The 19,133-nt window shown below is 46.0% G+C and overlaps 1 protein-coding gene across 1 annotated transcript; it reads left to right on the top strand.

The window, feature by feature from the left end:
* The first annotated feature begins 513 nt into the window (after window positions 1-513).
* LOC6038011 (protein Wnt-1) lies at window positions 514-18,498 on the top strand. Its single transcript, XM_001847806.2, has 5 exons — window positions 514-1,623; window positions 8,616-8,878; window positions 15,958-16,256; window positions 17,384-17,688; window positions 17,974-18,498. The coding sequence occupies exons 1-5, from the start codon at window positions 1,505-1,507 to the stop codon at window positions 18,278-18,280; spliced, it is 1,293 nt and encodes a 430-aa protein (XP_001847858.2). The 5' UTR covers window positions 514-1,504; the 3' UTR covers window positions 18,281-18,498.
* The last annotated feature ends 635 nt before the right edge of the window (window positions 18,499-19,133 follow it).

Raw genomic sequence — 19,133 nt, 5'->3', positions numbered from 1 at the left:
GTCGCGCCGGTCTGGTCGCCGAGTCGTTCCTCCGAGGCAGCATAATCGTAAAACGTGCGTCGAGGTGAAACAGTTTCAGTTCAGGTTAGACCCCGCTGCTGGTAACAATTAAAGTGAGGTTGAAGGAGGCTTCTTTTTTATTTCCTGCAGTTTTGTTACAGTTTTTTTTTCGGGTTGAGGTTAGGTTTAAGTGCACTTTAATGACGCAAAAGTGATAGAATTGCTGCGAGCATGTTGGTGGTGCACGATCGACTTCAAGTCGATCGTCGTCACTCAGAGAGTGCCTCCACGAGCGGCAATGTGTTGCGCGTTGTTGTTGTTGTTTGTTTATGTTGGTGTTTTTCATTAATGAAGTGAGCCTCGGAGAACGCTGAGGATCATCGACGATCGCGTTAAGAATGTGTTTGTGTTGAGACAAAGAGGGAGCGGAATACGTTCGTGTTTGGAGAGCAAAGTGTGCGGAAAGAAAACGGGAAAAATTTCCTTTCTTTTCACGCCGGCCAATTTGGGGAGAGCTTTTATTGCTGGAAAAGCCCCGAAGCGCGCGCAGCGCGGAAAAGAGTGGCACGATCGATCGCCGAACGAACGAGAAACGCCGACGAAGAAAGGAAACAAAAAAAAGGAGGTGGTGACGAGCGTCCGAAAAGCACAAACACTTTAGAGAAGCAAAGGGAGAGAGCAAAGAGCGCGCAAAAGTGTACGAAAATGAGGTGGCAAGAGGAAAAACAAGAAGGAGAGAAACGAAAACAAAGGCGAATCGCGTAAGGCGAAAAAGCGTGCAAGTTGTGAGTGAGTGAGAGAGAGAGGGAGAGCGATCGATCGGCTGGTTGGTGGGAAGGAGACGGACGCTCTGTCGAAGGCGAGAGAGCGAGGAGAGCTCGGCAGGCAGAGAGCAGCAGAGGCACAACTCAAACTCAAACAACACACACTCAACGAAGGTGCTCTGCTCAGTCGGCAAGCCCGAAGAAGGAAGGATATCGGTGGCCTAGAAGCGCAGAGCTTGAGCATAACAGTTTTCGTGCGCGATCGTGATTGATGTTCGGCCCTCGGCCCCCGACGTGTGTTTTTCTTCTCGAAACTCGATACGCAACGCACAACACTGTCGGCTGTCCAGGGAGGATATTGAGAGCAGAGCAGGTCGAGAGCAGGCAGCGGCTGGGTGGTCAGGATTTTGCGGGAAAGTTTTTCTGTAGAGTTTTTCGGCTTTTCCCCCTGAGGCCAGGAGTGATCGCGACTTGGTGTCCTTAAGGAAAAGAAAAAAAAACCGAATAAATGTGTCCACAACGGATTGCCCTCTAGCAAGAAGCCATGTGATCGTTTACCAGAAAATGATCAATTTAGTGATAACCGTTGACAGTGCAAGCAGAGTGTGAAGTTTTGGCCGAGTTCTAGCAGTTAAGTGAGTGTGTAGATAAAGAAGTGTGTACAGAAGTGGTGAACAAACGTAAGAGCAGGTCGAGCTGAAAATCGGTTGTGTTTTTCCTCTGGTGTGGGAAAATTTGTGATGATTGTCAGCATGGAACTGGTGACACTTTTCCTGGTCTGCCTGATGGCGGTCAGCAGTACGAGCGCGGAGGTGGAAAGCAAAAGCAAACCCGGTCGGGGACGGGGATCGATGTGGTGGTAAGTATCTATTTTCTCTGAAGTTATGCAAATATTGGTCGACTTTTGACCGTTGAAATCATATTTGAACCCAAAATATTCGTCAAGATTTGCCGACGGATCTTGGATCTTTATTGATGTTTACTAATTTTAAACGATCAGTAATTTTGAATGGATTTAGTGAAAAGAATTTGTTAAGGAACTGCTAAAAATGTAGTGAAATTGCAACCATCAAATTTCATCTTTTACTCTCATAATTCGTCTTTTCATGTGATCAATTATCTTGTTAAAATGTTTTCTTTTCGATTTTTTTAAATTGATTCTATTTGATTCAGTTTTATGAAGCTGCTTTGTAAATAACTTATAAATTCACCTAAAACTTATTTTAAAATCCTTTTAAAGATGACATTGCTTTTACCTCTATGAACATTATGTTTACAACTGTTGAAGTGATTTTGTAATGTTGGTAGACAATATTTAACTAGATTCGATACATTTTGGAGTAATAAAAATGATGTTTCAAGTAGAAATGGAAATCCTCAAATTTTAAAATAATAAAAGACACTTTTATGTTATTTTCCATCTCAAAACTGACTTTATCCTGACAAAAATAACACCACTCTGAAATATTTAAACAAACTGGATATAGAGTAATATTATGCATTAAAATCTTAACCAACCGATTTTAGTTAAAGGCAGAACCATGGTTTTATTAAATTTACAGTTGTGGAGTTCGACTGGTATTGTTTCCTATAAGATCTTTTCAGAATAACTGTTTCAAGAACTACTTATTTGATCAGTTCAGTTAATCTAATTTTGAAGCTCCACCTATCCCCACCCACTCAGCCTCAATTACAAATAAAACCCTACTCTAACAGCCCTCAATCACCTCATTGTACTCCGGCTATCATTACAACGCGATATCGGTTGCACCATCACCACCCATTGCTGCTGCAACAACAGGCAGGTCCCCAAATGATGTCACGTAGTCCCATTAGCGTTCCGGTTGATTCACCATTCATCAACGCCAATCCCCGTGAATACCAAAGTACCTGCTTGTTCACTAAAGGGACTGGCTGCGCAAAGTGACGACTACGCGGTGGAGAATATCAATCAATACCGGGGTTTGTTTCTGAAGGGGGGAAAAACATACACAGATCGTAAAGTCGTCGCAGATGCACCCGGGGGAAGTCTGTGTGTGTGTGTTAGATGATCCATTTAGTGGGCCATCAACTTCCCATTAGGCACTCTGTTTTTTTTTTGGGTATTTTTACCCCGAGGTGAAGATCTCAAAGGTTGATACAGACATCATCTTAATATTTTGGGAGATTTTTTACGACTTGACCTCCGCTCTGCTGGGTTTGGACGGGGGTGATTAATTGGACATTTATAGCTCTCTTGGGAGAAGGTTCGGTCTGTGGAACGCAACTAGTTTTGAGCTACGCGTGTCCGTATGGAAATGCATGTTGTACATAAGTGATTTGGCCCTGAGAGTTCCAACCTGTCCCGCTCGCGATCAAACTCGTTATTTTTTCTCGGCTCATTTCCCGTGTCCAACTTTACGAGACGCTGCAGTAGCTGTGCAACGGTTCGCAACGTTCGCCTCGATCACTGTAATCAATATTGTAATCATCATAAATGTTGATTATAATTATTTGTGTAATTAATTTTATTATTTAACCAACATTATATGGCATTTAACAGACTCGTTAACATAATTTATACGTGCACGGCAAAATTTTATCCGTTCGCGCCTCGAACGTGGACTTTCTTGTCGACCTGCTGCTGCAGCAGCAGCGGCAGCTCCAATCACTTTCATTACCACCTGAGACGTCCGCGGTTGGTCCGCGATCGATCGCGAGCTCCAGGTATGCAAATTCCAGGTCCAAATTGATTTGTATTCAGCACCGAAACCCACCGCCGAGGAGACAGGTTGGCTGCGCGTTAATTAAATTAAAACTCGCAAAAGCCCTTCGCCTTTTATTTGCTCGACTTTTGTTTAATTAATTTGCAATCTTTTGCGTAACCCAAATCGATCGTTATCGCTTCCCCTTAAAGCTCGAGGTTCCCTTGAGAGCGTCATAAAGTGCGTGTGACCGCGCCTGGGGTGCGGGAAAGTCTCTTTTGATGGCCCATTTTAATGGGCTGGGACTCCAGGCTATTAAAAAGGTCCCCGTCAAGACACTTGATATATCGTACATTGTAGTCGTCGGCGACGACGACGACGTCGTCGTCAGGAAATCAGGTCAGGTGATAATCGCAGCCCGGCGGCGACTTGCAACTACTCCGCGAGACGCGGACATCTATCACGGGTGTGAAATGCAATTAATTTGCTTGTCAGGCCAGAACTGGAAACCGTGTCTTGTTAACACGATCTGGAAGTGACGCGAAACGTTTTTCGCGCACCAAAAGTGTCCAGAAATTGGCAAGCTTGAAAGTCGTGTGAGGTGGGACTTTCCCAGGAAGCTTCGCGAAGGAGTTGCGCACAAAAGACTTCAATGTGTCCAGGCGACGAACCCCCCGCAGAAGTCTCTTCTCAAGCAGATGAAATGAAACAGGCGTTTGTTAATAGCGCAATAAATGACAAATTAACACCGTGGTGTCATTTTTCATTCGACAGTTGTGGGACTGTTCTGGGAGCAGAATCCCCTTCTGCCTCGGAAGCGAAATGATTTCCCGTTTGATTAATAGTAACAGACAAGATCGGGTCGCTCCGAGAGGGAGAGACTTGGCGTTTGATAAATTAATTTAGTTTTATTGCAAATCGCTTCGCGGGGCTGAGTGGAGTCCGGTGCAGAACGAGCTTAATTGTTGGTGCAACGTGCGCCGGTGATTGAACGAGATTTACCGTGTTTGCCAGCGAGTGGCCGAGTTTTATGGGATTTTTTTGTTGCGCGCGATGCAAATTGCCATTAATTATTGGAATAATTTATTGGCTCGCTAACGAGATATCGGGGACGACGGTTTTGATTGATTTTGAGATTAGACGCGGTGCTGGGAGAATGATTTGTCGTGGGAAATTGATTTAATTATGTTGTACTTGATCTATAAGCTCAGAATCTACTCAGTATGAGATTTACAAAGACAACTAAAAACGATATCCTATACGAGTTTCACTTATATTTGAGATCGGAAAACAACTTTGTAGAACATTCCAAGCCGATGATATAAATCTGTAAATTTAGATTTTAGCTCATGCGGACTATTGTCTTTTGCGATTTATATGGCAAGCAAGCTATTTAAGTAATTCAAAAGTTTGATTACACAAAGTTGGCAATACAAAACACAAAATAAGTTTCTTGTAGATTTTAGATCGGAGAACAACTTTGTAGAACATTCCAAACCGATCCGAGTTGATCTGCAACTAGAAATTTCGATTTTGACTCATGCGGACTAGTATCGTCTGCTCCAAAGAGATTTTCTTAGCTTAAGCAACCTTCAAAAAATATTCAGCAATGTCCACCTTAAAAAAATTAGGTTCGAGATTAAAATCGATTGTTAATTGCTCAATTACACGAAATTTCAGAACAATTTCAAACGTTCATAATTCACAGTTTTTCACATTCCACCATGTTAAAATTCCTCAAAAACGCTTCACAAAACCTCGAGGCGCGTTTATAATCTTGTCATCTTGCCACTTTTTGCCTGTCCACACGGCACACTGGACACATTCCGTTCCGCTTGTGTTCCGAATTTCGTCGCAAGGACTCCAAAAGCAACAACAAAAAAAACTCGGCTTCTTTGGGAGCAAACACGGCGACGAGTACAACCGATCACAATCGCGTAAAACATGTGTAAATTTTAATTTGAAAGAATTTTACAATTTACTTTTCACGTCCGATTTCTTGAGGTCTGTTGCGAAATTGATGATTTATACGCTCCGCGTGGTCCAGGTGAGTGACACATCGGTCCCGATCCCCGCTTGAGCAGACAAAAAGTGCACTCTTACATAATAACCGCTTGTTATAAAAGTAAATTAGTTTGTCTTTTGCACACCGAGTACGACAATACAAGACAAGAAGGGGGCAGAAGCTCCAGCCAATTGTCAACTTCTGGGCCCCGGTACAATAAATGCGTCTGTTGTGCAGGTCGTCGTCGTCGCAAACAAAACAAAAAATGGTGGAGTTGCTTCCACAATACAAAAAGGCGAAGGCAGTAATAATAATTATCATAAACAACATTGCTGTGCATTGTAAATCATCTTTTCTGCTTCGGGCTTTTCTGGATCCAGTGTGTTGACAGAGTGGTGCAGTTCACTGCCGTGTGTGTCATTTGCCCGGGAAGCGTCTTCAAAAAGGGCATAAAACCGAACATCTCGTCATATACGATCGAGCAATACTAATAAGGTGTCCCCAGGATGGGTGTCCCGAGTGGTGCGAGGTCCCGCGGCGCGTCGATACCTGCCGGCCACGGGGGCGTCCCGACCATCTCGAGACACTTGCCAGCTCGGGACGCGATCGTGTGAATCTTGCCGTTTTCGTCACCGCAGTGCCAAGTGCCATAAATGAACGCTGCAAAATTTCATATCCCATCATCTTCATCAGGCCGGCGACAACCTGGTGGACAGATCGTCAACGATCTTGGCGCGGCGCGTAATTTATGAGCCGTGCAGTACGCGCTGTCTGGGATCGTTTTTGCGCGCGCGCGGGATCCTCCGGCAAAACCTCCCGGAAGGGGGCGCTTCCATCACTTTCTTTCCGGGGGATCCGCCGTCTGCGAGAGATCGCGATCGCTGTCTGACCATTTTTGGGACGCGGATAAGCGCCGTCGCGGCCACGCACGATCCGGATGATCTAGGTTACGCGATCGCGATATCCTAGCCCTACGCGCGCGTCATCAACCTGATTAAATATTCAACAAATCATGCGACCAAACATGTTCGCGCTGAGGTTTGTCGTGTGGCTTTTTTGTAGTCATTGTTGGCGATTTTATGGCAATACCACTTTGTCACACTCTGCGCAGAACGCGGAACGTGGCCGGCCACGGATGCTGCGGTTTGCTCACTCTGCCGGCGTAAGGACATGAACATTAAGGTTAGGTATGCGAGAGATGCGATATGATGGTTATTAAATTACTCGTCACACAGTTATGGAGTGTGTGGTTACCGCGAGGAATTTTGATTTGAATGAGACACTTTCTGGTCGTCGTCGCCGTTGACGGGAATACAAATGATCGTGCGCACATTTCTGGGAAGAGATTCGGTTCCTGGAACGGTGAGTTGCTTACTGATCGCGAGTTTTAAGATCAGACTTGAAGAGATCAAGTAAGGCTACTCTTGCAGAATGCGATCGTGAAGCAGTTCAAAATTTGGTCTTCATCGTAGATTTATATACAATTAGGGGAGAGTGGGGAGACTTGATCCCCTTTTTTTGTATCGCACATAACTCTGTCAATTTCTCACAAAACTATAAACTTTTTGCATGAATTGAAAGCTTAAACATTCATCTGTGTTTGGCTAATAAGGATATTTCATCAGATGAACTCTTCGAATCATGCCAAGCGTTTTAAAAAAATATTTTAAACCGGCATTTTTAAAATGTTAGGGGTAACTTGATCCCCCTTTCAACATTTTGAAGAAATCTTAAGCAAAATGTTTCTTATTCATCCAAACTTTTAATTTTCTATAAGTTACAGCAATTTCACATAAAACCTGTACGTTTGTGTTCAAAATATAACAAGTTTATTATGTTAAATATTTAAAAACTTAAAATATTATTTTTTAGACCAAAATTAAGCATGTTTACAAAAGCTGCAAATTTTTGTTTACGAAACTTTTGAAAAATGGTTCAAACTGCAATAAGTTATGTACAACTATACTAAAGGAAACTATGTATGAAAACCCAGCTCAATTAATTAATCTTGTGGCTGATTCCAGTGACTGTAAAAATGCAGGGATCAAGTCTCCCTAAACGCACTTTTTTAAACAATTGATTGTAAAAATAGTATGACGATAAATTTAACATCAAATGCGTAAGGGTTTTGGAGTTGATAAGTTTATCAAACAATTCATGCGTAAAAAATATTTTTTTGAATAATTTTTGAGTGTTTTCTATACATATCAATACAAAGAAAAAAAAATCTCTTGGAAGTTTTTTGCAGCTCGTTTTAGAAAAATGTGTGTAACTGAATCTAAACATTTTTTAATTTTTTTCTTTGTTTTCTACAATGAGTTTTAGTTAATTTCGCACAACTTTCTAGAACAAAGCTAATTGTTTTACCCACATGCTGACGAGATACAGGCTTGGGATCAAGTGTCCCCGGGGATCAAGTCTCCCCACTCTCCCCTACATCAAGTTACTCCCGGTAGTCCCCAGATATCAAATATCCAACGAGTTACGACGTGTCACCACTATTTTCGTCAACCTTGTTTACCACAAATCAACCTCAAATAGAGCAACTCCCAGCAGCAGCTCGTTCGGTGACCGCAATTCCGCGGTGACACGAGCTGACTGATTTGCATAAAACAACAACGGCCGAGGTTTCGTAACTTTGCGTACCGCGCGCATGTTCACACCCAAATATTGACCCTACCAATTCAGACTCCGAAAATCTCGTGCGTTGGGCAAGATTTGGACGCGACGCGAACTTTAGGAATTTCTAAGAAACGTCGTCTGCGACGACGACGACGTTGAAGAGCAAACATATGTTTCCGATCTCAAACTTGTTACTTCCTTCCCTCTCAAGACGGACTAAACGAAGAAAACTAAAAGGGACTTGTTTGTGTGAAATTTAATGCCTGATCAAAGGGTGTGTGTAAGTGCTGCACATCCTTCCTGGACTAATATTTGGTCAGTCGTCGTCGTCACGTTAATCCATCTTCGTGATCCGATGTTGACTTTCTGACCCTTTCTCGTTTGACTCAGGTGAATCTCCGAGCAATGTGTGTTTGGATTGGGAATTTGGAATTTTTGGACAGTGTAAATACCGGCATTGTTTCCAAAAACCGGGAAAGTTTGTTTTAACAGATGATGCTAAAATCACCTTTCCATTCTTTTTGCGCGTACTTTCCACAGGGGCATCGCGAAGGCCGGCGAACCGAACAACATTTCGCCGCTGGCGAACGGTATGATCTACATGGATCCGGCGATACACGCGACGTTGAGGCGGAAGCAGCGACGGCTTGCGAGGGAGAACCCGGGCGTGCTCGCCGCGATCGCCAAGGGTGCCAACATGGCGATCAACGAGTGCCAGCACCAGTTCCGGAACCGGCGGTGGAACTGCTCCACGCGGAACTTCCTCCGGGGGAAGAATCTGTTCGGGAAGATCGTCGAGCGAGGTAAGTCGTTGCGCGTCCACTTGCGTGGTGTAGAAGCTAGTCATTGTCATTCATCCGCGTGGTCGTCGTGGGCCTTTACATAACCAAAAAGCGAAACCTATTTGCGTACGAGGCAGCAGCTGCCGCTGCGTAGGAAGATTTTACGACTATGGTCCGGAGCGAACGTTTCAATGTCAGCTTCTGAGGCGCGCGAGTACGCACGTTGATCTGCGATAGTGACCCTACGACGCGGCTCTCCGGAGATACGGGAGACACTGCTAATTTTCACACCAGACACGATTACGCCGTTGGCGTACCCCGTCGCATTGTTCCAATGTCAGACCTTGTGTAATAAGATCATGTTACGAGCGCGCAGGCCCTCGTCTTCTTCCTCTTCACATTCAACGCATTTGTAACTGGAGGCTTAATGTTGCGAAAATAAACTGTTACAGATTTGTTTTTCCACCCCTGGGACAGATGTTCCCGAAGAGAGAGGCACAACAGTTTTATTGCTATTATTAGAGAGTTTACGCTCTTGTCGGAGTCCCTAAATCAAAAAGTTTTAACGTTCTTTCAAGTGGCTCGATGACAGGGCCCGGAAAACGTTTACGTCGTTAAATGGTTGCTTTCTTGATCCCGGAATCGGGCCACTTAGGCGGAACCTTTAGGTTCCGGCGAGCCGAAATAACAAACAATTTAGCGTTGTTTTTCGCTTTTTCTTCGTCCTGTTGCGTTCACCGGTTTTATTTTGTTCAAGCTGTTGAGAGAGGGGGAAAAAACGTCGGTACAAAGGATTCTCCGGTGACACACCCAGTGTTGTTTTTCTTGGCGTATCGTATGTGCTCGATGGAAACGTTTTGGGGTGCGCAATCGAAAATGGTTTTGGTAGAAACCAAATTGGCTGGTTAATCTCTCTCGAATTACGTCTGGCCCGAGGGCTCGTTGTCGGGGTTTGCAGGGAGGTTTATTTAAGGTTTGGTATTTTTCCGCCGTAGTATTGAATTTACATGGAATAAGAACTATTTGAACATTTTCGCTGACTTTACACACGAAGTCAAACGAAGTTTGGTATGATGAGAGATTCTTATAGATTTTCGATCGGAGAACAACTTTGTAGAACATTTCAAACCGGTCTGAGTTGATCTGGAAATTATATTCTCGTTTTAATCAAATGCGGACTAGTATCAATCGCTCCATAGAGATTCATATGGAAATCGAAGTATTTAAGCAATTCAATGACATGCTTAAACGAAAGCGACAAAACTGAAACCAAAATAAGTTTCTTGTAGATTTTTGATCGGTGAACAACTTTGTAGAACATTCCAAACCAATCCGAGTTGATCTACGCTTGAAATTTTCGATTTTAGCTCAACCGGACTATAGTATTTTGCTCCAAAATGATCCCAACGTATCAGTCTACCACCTGCGATATCAACCTCACAGCAGCAGTGCTTTTCGCCACCCATAAGGTCTCAATCCGGCGCATCAGGGGGGGCCCGAGAGACCCGCGTCAAACGGCGCGTGCGCCCTCTCCCCGGGAGGTCCCGCGCGCGGTAGCTTCCTGGTCTCGCGCGTAATCTGATCAAACTCCACAGCCGTCGGTCGCTCTAATTATATTGACGGGTGTCGCTTTCAGTCTTCCTCGCGAAGAAAGCTCCCGCGCAGAAATTAAGTCATTATTCATCGTTTTGAGAGGAGAACTGGAGTGAAGGGGGTGTGAGGGATCCATTAGAGTCTGCAATCTTGGCAACGCTGCCGCTGTATCATTAATTAATGCAACTCTCTCGCCACGCGGTTGGTAGACCGGGTTTGCACATCTGGTTCGGCGGCCTGTAGCCGCGGCCAGTGGCGATAAATTATAATAATTGTCGGAGAATTAATGGCAATTTACCAAACAGTTATAGCGAATTCATACTGATTGATTAAGTAAACATGCAAAATTAATTGCTTGTGCGAGCGGGGGGATTTGATCTGGTTTGTGTCTTTGGGTGGTACGGCTTAAGTAGATAAGTTTTCTTAATGTACTAGGTGGGCTGCCGAGGGGTCAGCCAATGGTCCACGCTGGGATTAAAGCAGTGCTGGAAGCCGTCGGAAAAATTACTGTAATTATCTCGCAGTGCGTTAAAATCCCTTGGGGCGGTTGAATATATTTCAACCTCGCAAAACAAACAAGAAAATTGCCTGTCAAATCAAATCGCGGAAAGAAATTCGCTGGCGAGGGCAAAATATGGCGTAGTTGAACCCGTCAAAAGGAACCCTACAAATGTTTTCACATCCAATTAACACCAATCAGTTTGATTTAAATTCAGCGCACGCCTCCTTCGTCTTGAGGTACAAAACGAGCGGCTTTCCCACACTCTAATCGGCAAACACCCCCGCAGTTCATCCCCTTATTTTGCGCGCGAGCTTCCAGAGCAAACCTCCCACGCGAATCCATTCATCGTGCCGTGTCGTCGTGAGCGTCTGTTTGAACTTTTCGAAAGCCATTTATAAATCGCTAGAGCGTAACCCACCGAGTCGCTCCTCGGAAGCCTCCTTCTACGTCAGGTAGCTCGCGAAACAACCGCTTAAATTGTATTTACTCGCCTAGATCTGCGCGCAGATCGTCGAAGGCGTTCGTCGCCCAAGACAATAAGCGCCTTTCATGCGGCGGACTCTTTCGTAATTATGTTTGAACTACTGGAGTTCCAGCGCGGTGTGCGCGCGCAGATCTTGGACGTGAAACGTGATGTCATTTCCCAGGCAGTCGCGCGCGCGTTGACGATGACGAAGTCCCATCTTCAGATCGTCGTCGTCGTCTAATCCTCCTCGCTCAGAAGCTCTCCGGAGAAGATTAAGGCTCCGAGATAAAAAAAACGTCCCGACGTGGAATGCTTCCAATATCTGGTTTCTGCCCCTGACGAAGGGGTGCTTATCTGGCTCTTAATTTCATCATTTTCTCGTCGAAAATCGAGCGATTTGCTGAGCCTCTCGTGTGGTCCCGATTGGAGATGTGGTGCGGACCCAGCAGCGGAACAAAGATTGATCAGCTTGCGATAGAGGGCGAGCCGGTTGGACCGGCTACCGGTGGATGGTCCACTTTTGTGACATCCTCGCGACCGTGAGAATATTTTTATCGCCGATTTTATCTCCTCACTTCGATTTGTTTATCGCACATGGCTCGCGTCCCGGGCGTTGGCGGTGGTTCGCGGCGACGACGGTAGCCCTAATTGACCAGCAAATTAAGGCGCTCCCACCGCAGAGCAGAGCGGGGTTGCGGTTGACCACACGGTCTCCGAAGAGCGCCGCTCTACAACTTTATTACCAGAAGGCAATTAAAAGCTATAAATCTTGTCACACCGTCGCGCCATCCAGGTTGTGCAACCGCATAATGCCGCAATCTTCTTCTCTCGGGGTTGCTGTTGTTGATGTTGTCTAGGAATAGAGCTCTCCGAGAGATCCGACAGGCCGGATTCAAAAGGCTTCGACGTTTATGACCACACCGGCTGACGGCGGCAAGATCCCTGAAGCCCACACACTCCTTTCTTCGGCGTGTCTTTTATGCTCGTACCTTCTCATCCCGAATTGATGGTGATGATGACAGTTTTATTTTTATAATACCGCAATAAAAATTTCTCATATTGGTGCCCCGGCTAGCTTTCAGACGGTGCGCTCTTTTTTTTTGGATCGATCTTTTTTGCGCTCTCCTCTATGTTTTTCTCTAGTCCTAGGGAACCGCATCAAAGCGTATCGGACCATATTAATAAACGATTTTATAAGGGGTATAAATCAGAAGAGGTCCGATCCCAAGATTCGGCATTTCGGGGTCCGGTGTGTTAAATCATGTCGATTCATGAGCTCGATTTGTCCACATTGGAAGCGCCATCTTGTGTGTTTGATTGATTGCTCGATTAAATCACGGCAGACAATTAGCTTCCGGATCTGTGGGGATTTATATGGAAAACAGCTATTTCAAGATTTCACTGGAATGGCTTCATGAAGTCACCAAAGAAGCTTCCAAAAGAAAGTTTCTTGCAGGATTTGACATGAGGAACAACTTTGTAGAATATTTCATACCGATCTGAGTTGATCTTATATCCGCTCGATCAACTTGAACCCAAACGGACCGGTGACTTTTGCTCCATGAAACTCTTCCAAGAAAACCATTCGACGATCACTCCCCAGAGGGCGTCCCGAAATGCTTACTCAGTGCGAATTAGCACCCAATTTCACACCCCCGGAACACGCCGTATTATCCCTGGGCGATGATCCTCCATTACGACCGTTTTCGAATGTCCCAATCAATCATCATAAACTTCCTGCCGGCGCGCGGGAGATCCTTACCTGTTCTCCAGCTCGGTACCCCGTGTGGCTAGGGAGTTCCCCGTAGCGCGCTAGCTAGGACTTTGGACGAGTCAAGTGCACGCAGGACATCTGGCCGGCTTTCGGGGAAGTCACTGTCCAACCACTTGGTAGCCAACCAGAGACACCCGAGAGGAAAGAAAAAGGTACAATTGAGATGTTTCGGAGTTGTTACGCTCAATATATCAATCACCCCCGAGGAAAACTCTGCTGCTGCTGAGAGGGAAGCTGCCGGAGTAGGAGTTCTCTCCCAGGAAGGCCTCGAAGGACGGCGAAGGGCCCTCCTGGGAGCGGACCCCGGGTAATAAAGATGTTTTTCTGCCAAATTATGACGTTTATTGGCCGGCATTGAGAGAGCCCAGCGAGCGAGATCGATCATCTGTGAAGTGAAGGTTGCACGCCTCCGATCGAAGGCCGTTGCGTGGCCGCATCGTTCTGGGCTGGTGGTCGTAAAGCAATTAAAAGAGCCATTATCGATGCGGAAAGCCACTCCTCTTTGTTTGCGCTGTGCGCTGGTGATAAGTGCTTTTACGGGTTATTACGAGGAGAAATCGGAGCGGTTCGTCAAATATTTGTGTTGGAATGTTGGACTAATTTGACAATTCATTTGTCTTGTCTTCTATCGTCACGAGTGGCCCGCTTTGTAAATGCGTGAATCGGTCGTACTCCATTAATCTCCGCGGCCGAATGAAATCGAGAGACCCCATTGATTGATCATTGACAGGGCGCGCGAGATTGGTGCGTTGAACTATATGCCGGAGGTAGCCCCGAACGGATTAATCTTTATTGATGTCATTTGTCACTCTCCGACTCCGACGATCGCTCCGGCTCGAAAAAGTGGTGCTGCGCTTGATTGATCTATCATTAATTGATTTATTGAGATTTGTCAGTCAGTCCGAGTCACCGAATCCCGAATAGAGTTGTGTATATTTATTTTGGGCATCAGCTAAATGATCGCTCTACAAGTAAGTCATCGCGCGCTCGGTTTCAGTCATATCTTATTGGATTAAGAAACGAAAAAAAACGTTGCCTGCCTGCCTCGGTCTTTAATCTTCTGATTTCAACGCAACCAGCCGCGCGGATTCCCCGGGTTTGGGGAACACAGACATCGGTAGGTAATTGATACCTCCTTCTCGTCCTCCTCGCGGCGATCGCGCAACCGGGAAGTGTGTCTTGAAAAATGTTAATCCCTCGAGCTCGTTGATGAATAAATTAACTGTGCTGGCATAACCGCGGAGCGTCATGGCTCAGCCATTTTGCGAGTTCACACGCCGGCCTGATGGACAGCAGCAGTTCAGGTTGACGGTTTGCCCTACTTCGATAGCGATCTCCGTGCCACGTGAGACATCATCCCCGGGAGGACCACGAGGTATATCATGAATGGATCTCCCGGCTTTGTCATCGCGCGCGCCCCCAGAGATATGATCTCGCCTGACGAGTGATTCAAGCTGACACACTAAAGGAAGTCGGGGTTGGTAGCAGCGGCTGCCGCAGCAAAAAAAATCTTTACAAAACGCCAAAATATTTGTGATCTTGATTGAGATCCATTCACCCTAACATCCGACCGAGCACTTTTGATTTGTTTTTGCGCGCGCAGAGATAATTACCGGTTTTCGGCGGGGCGAGACCGTCCATCACACACCGGCGAGGCACCGAATAATAGGCAATTTTCGAAATGTTCGCCTTTTTCGTTTTTGGGATCATACAGAGGAAATCCGGTTGCCGTCCCCCTCCCGGGAGAGGTCCGCCGGAGAGATAGCAAACAAAGCAGCAGCTTTTTGCTGGTATTTTCGTTAAATAACAATTAGTTTAATGGGTAAATTGAGCAATGGGCGTAACAATACGTTTTGTTTTCCTCTGCGCGTTGTATGTTTCACGGGGAGATTCTCCGTTTTTCTTCAAACAGATTGTCTGAAACTCGTTTGATGTCTGCAGGATCTGGCAACGACAAGAAAAGACGTGCCCACAGGACTCGAGATGCATTTCGGTGATTAGCTGGAAAAGGTCTCGGTTGCGCTGCATTCATTTGCATTTGGGCGTTGCAAATTGCATTTCTCGGACAATGGTCCTCCATGATTGACAAATCTATCCGGAGCCGTCTTGGGTGGTGGTTCGGGGCGATAATTTGGGAAAGTGTGTGTCCAATGGTGCGTGACGGAAGGTTGAGGAGGTTGAAAAATTCGGGATTTGTTTCAAAATATTGCAACTCAAGCAAGTCGGGATATCTTGTTGATACTTGGTAGATTTTATATGGGAAACAAGGTATTACCTTCGTCATCCTGTATAGACTAGTAATGTCAACCTAGTAGCTTCCTAAGCTGAATTCTTATAGTTTTTGGCTTGAGAAACAAGTTTGTAGAATATTTCAATTTGATCCGGGTCGATCCAAACTTGCTACAGAAGCTTCTATTGGATACGAACTAGTGGTAACTGCTCCAACCACGTCCGTAAACACCAAGGTCGGGATCGTAAGCCTCTTTTGGACACCCGAGCTTAACAATTCTACCTGGTCGTGCTGTTTACCTCTCGTCTCTCAATCGCTCTTAAGGTTGATCTTTCGAGAGCAGCACACAAAGTAATGAAAAGGAACGAAGAATCTCTCGTTAGGCCGCACGGTTGAACGACTTAGGCATGATTAGACGGCCCATAAGTAGGATTACAAAACGATTTAATTTATTTTAATCATCTCTCTTTCGGGGGGACTCAACTCGCATATGTATGATACTGATGGATTCCTTTCCCATTTTTCCCAATTCCAGGATGTCGAGAGACGGCCTTCATCTACGCGATCACCAGCGCGGCCGTGACGCACAGCATCGCGCGGGCCTGCAGCGAAGGATCGATCGAGTCATGCACGTGTGACTACTCGCACCAGAGCCGGGCACCGCAGGCTAATAGCATGGGCGCGGTGGCCGGAGTCCGGGACTGGGAGTGGGGCGGCTGCAGTGACAACATCGGGTTCGGGTTCAAGTTCTCGCGGGAATTCGTCGACACCGGCGAGCGCGGCCGGACGCTGCGTGAGAAGATGAACCTGCACAACAACGAAGCTGGACGATCGGTAAGTTCATACCTCCTCGTTTTTGGGTTATAGTTTTACGCTCAAGTGGGGCGCGCACACTCAACGGTTATCTCGGGGGGTAATCCGGGGACGCGCGCGGTGAAATTAACGAAAGCTCTTTAGAGTACCACACAAGTCGAGAAAGCTGCTGCTGTGAACCGCCAGCAGCCGCGGAGAGAAATCAAATAAATAAAATTTATTTATAACCGTTTCTTCGTGCTTACCTCCAAACTACCGCTGAGCCTCGAGGTTTCGCAAGCCTCCACTTTTTTCCCTCCTTCTTAAATTTCATTAATAAATGTTTTAATCCCCATTCGCCATGTGGGCCCTCGCGTGAGCGCGGACTCCCCAGAGCCCGCCGAAAAAATGCCGACGAATTCCCATATATTAAAAGCCCGCTGACAGCTGATAAAAGGCCTAATGAAATCATTTATGAATTTTATTAATTTGTGGTGATTGTAATTAAGTGACATATTAGTCCTGCTCTCCCTCTCGTGCGATCTTTGCGACGATGACGAAGACCTCAAAGAAGGGATTAGTGTGAAGTGGTTTCGATTTCGGACGGATTTTCTTTCGTTTCGTTTATATCTTCGACTGCTGCTGCTTCTTTCCATTTTTTTTTGGGTGGCAGCAGGGTGAAGAACGGCAATTAAAGCTGAGATTACTGATCGAGGATTAAGACCCGCGCGCGCGATCGGTTGGGAATGCGAAAAAAACGCGAGCAATCCTCAAGAGGATGATGATATTTAATTGATTTTTATAGGATTTTATTTGAATTGAAAACGAAATAAATGGCTATTTAATGTGGCCATAAATCTGTGGATTTGCAGAGGACTTGGACTTCATCAAACCTCGGGAGAGAGAGGGATCGTGTGAGTGGGGAAATGAACTTGTAAACTGCATTCCTGGGGTAGTAAATTATTGAAGAAGGGACCCCTGCTGGTTCGTTGATCTGCTTTGGCTACGGTTCTGGGGTTCTGAGCCGGGGGAAACGTGACTCGCGAGTTCGCCCCAAAACGGTCGCACGCGGCACAGCGCTCTACCGTCTTCTTCACGATTAAGATCGCCGCGATCGTAAATTATCTTCCAACGATTTATGATATCAATATCTTCTCTCTCTCTTGCAGCACGTACAGTCGGAGATGCGGCAGGAGTGCAAGTGCCACGGGATGTCCGGCTCGTGTACGGTGAAAACCTGCTGGATGCGTCTGCCCAGCTTCCGAGTGGTGGGTGACCTGCTGAAGGATCGCTTCGATGGCGCCTCGCGCGTGATGGTCTCGAACAGTTTGCGGACGACCGTCAACGAAGCGACGCTGTCGAACCGGGCGAACCCGAACGGGTTGAAGAGCCCGAATCAGGTGGGCTCGAGCCCGAACAGCGTCTCGAGCAACTCGATCCACGCGCGGAGTCACCAGCAGAAGAAGATCAATCGGTGAGTTTGAGATTTATATGGGAAATGAGGTATTTCTACTTTGCGTTTATGGAGAGTCATAAATTAGGCAAACGGTCTTGCAAATCATGATTCTTGTAGATTTTTGCACGGGGAACAACTTTTTAGAACATTTCAAATCGATTCGAGTTAATCCAAAGTTACTAGAGCTGCGTTTAAGGCATACTTGCAAGCAATTTGAGATCCAACGGTTATACCTCCTTCAAATCGTATCTGACCATCTTGCAATTTTAAAACTAATCATCATTTTCCCTTTCTCCAAAATAGATACAACTTCCAGCTCAAGCCGCACAACCCGGACCACAAACCGCCGGGCATGAAGGACCTGGTCTACCTGGAACCGTCGCCGGGGTTTTGCGAGCGGAACCCCCGGCTCGGCATCCAGGGAACGCACGGCCGCCAGTGTAACGACACGTCGATCGGCGTCGACGGGTGCGATCTGATGTGCTGCGGCCGGGGCTACCGGACGCAGGAAGTGATCGTGGTGGAACGGTGCGCCTGCACGTTCCACTGGTGCTGCGAGGTAAAGTGTAAGCTGTGTCGGACGAAGAAGATTATTCACACATGCCTGTGAGGTGGAGTGGGAGTTGGAGTAGCAGGTCCGACGAGGTAGCGAGTCAACAAAAAAGCCCAGCGCAGAAAAAAAAACGAAACGCAGAATTGTAGAGAATCGTTCACGTATTCTTTGCGGGGTCCAGCTCCGGTTTTTGCGTTGATTTCTGAATCATAATCTCGGGAGGGATTTGTGTGATCAAGAATCGAGAGACGGGGACGGAGACGACACAAAAAAAACGTCTTGCGCGACCGTCACCGAGCCCGAAGACTCATCTCCCGTGACTGGTGGGAACCAAAGTCGAGCCGGGGTAAGGATGGAGCGTTGAAGAAACGAAACAAAAAACGAGAACATCTCCTTATCTTAAATATTCGACTTTTGTTTTAAGTTATAATGGATGACATTTGGTGGCTCGGTGCGTTGCGCGAGGTCGTTTTTTCCTCCCCGCTTTAATCTCGAGGAATTTCATCTCTTCTGGGAGTAGCTGAAAAAGTTTAAGATAAAAACCCGACGCGAGACTCGGAAATCAACTCAATGACCGTGGGCCAGCACACTGCGTGACGGTTAAATTGTAAATATATTTCAACTCTTTTCGCCCTTATAAATATTATTTAATTAACTAAATTGACAACCAAAAAATATTATATATTTTTGCTTGGACTCCTTTTCTTTAGTTATTTTTTGTGTTCGCACACGGAGAAAAAAGAGTTCCCAAAATCGTGAACAAGCGTTCATGAAAATAGGAACCACGAACAAAGTGTTCAAATTTCATGGTACGTTTTTCAAAATCGTACCATGGAATTTGAACACTTTGTTCGAGGTTCCCATTTTCATGAACGCTTGTTCACGATTTTGGGAACTCTTTTTTCTCCGT

The sequence above is a fragment of the Culex quinquefasciatus genome, chromosome 2 (genome assembly GCF_015732765.1).
Source record: "Culex quinquefasciatus strain JHB chromosome 2, VPISU_Cqui_1.0_pri_paternal, whole genome shotgun sequence".
NCBI classification, from domain to species: Eukaryota; Metazoa; Arthropoda; class Insecta; order Diptera; family Culicidae; genus Culex; species Culex quinquefasciatus.
Note: the sequence above shows the minus strand (reverse complement) of the source record. Positions and strands in the feature narration are given on the sequence as shown.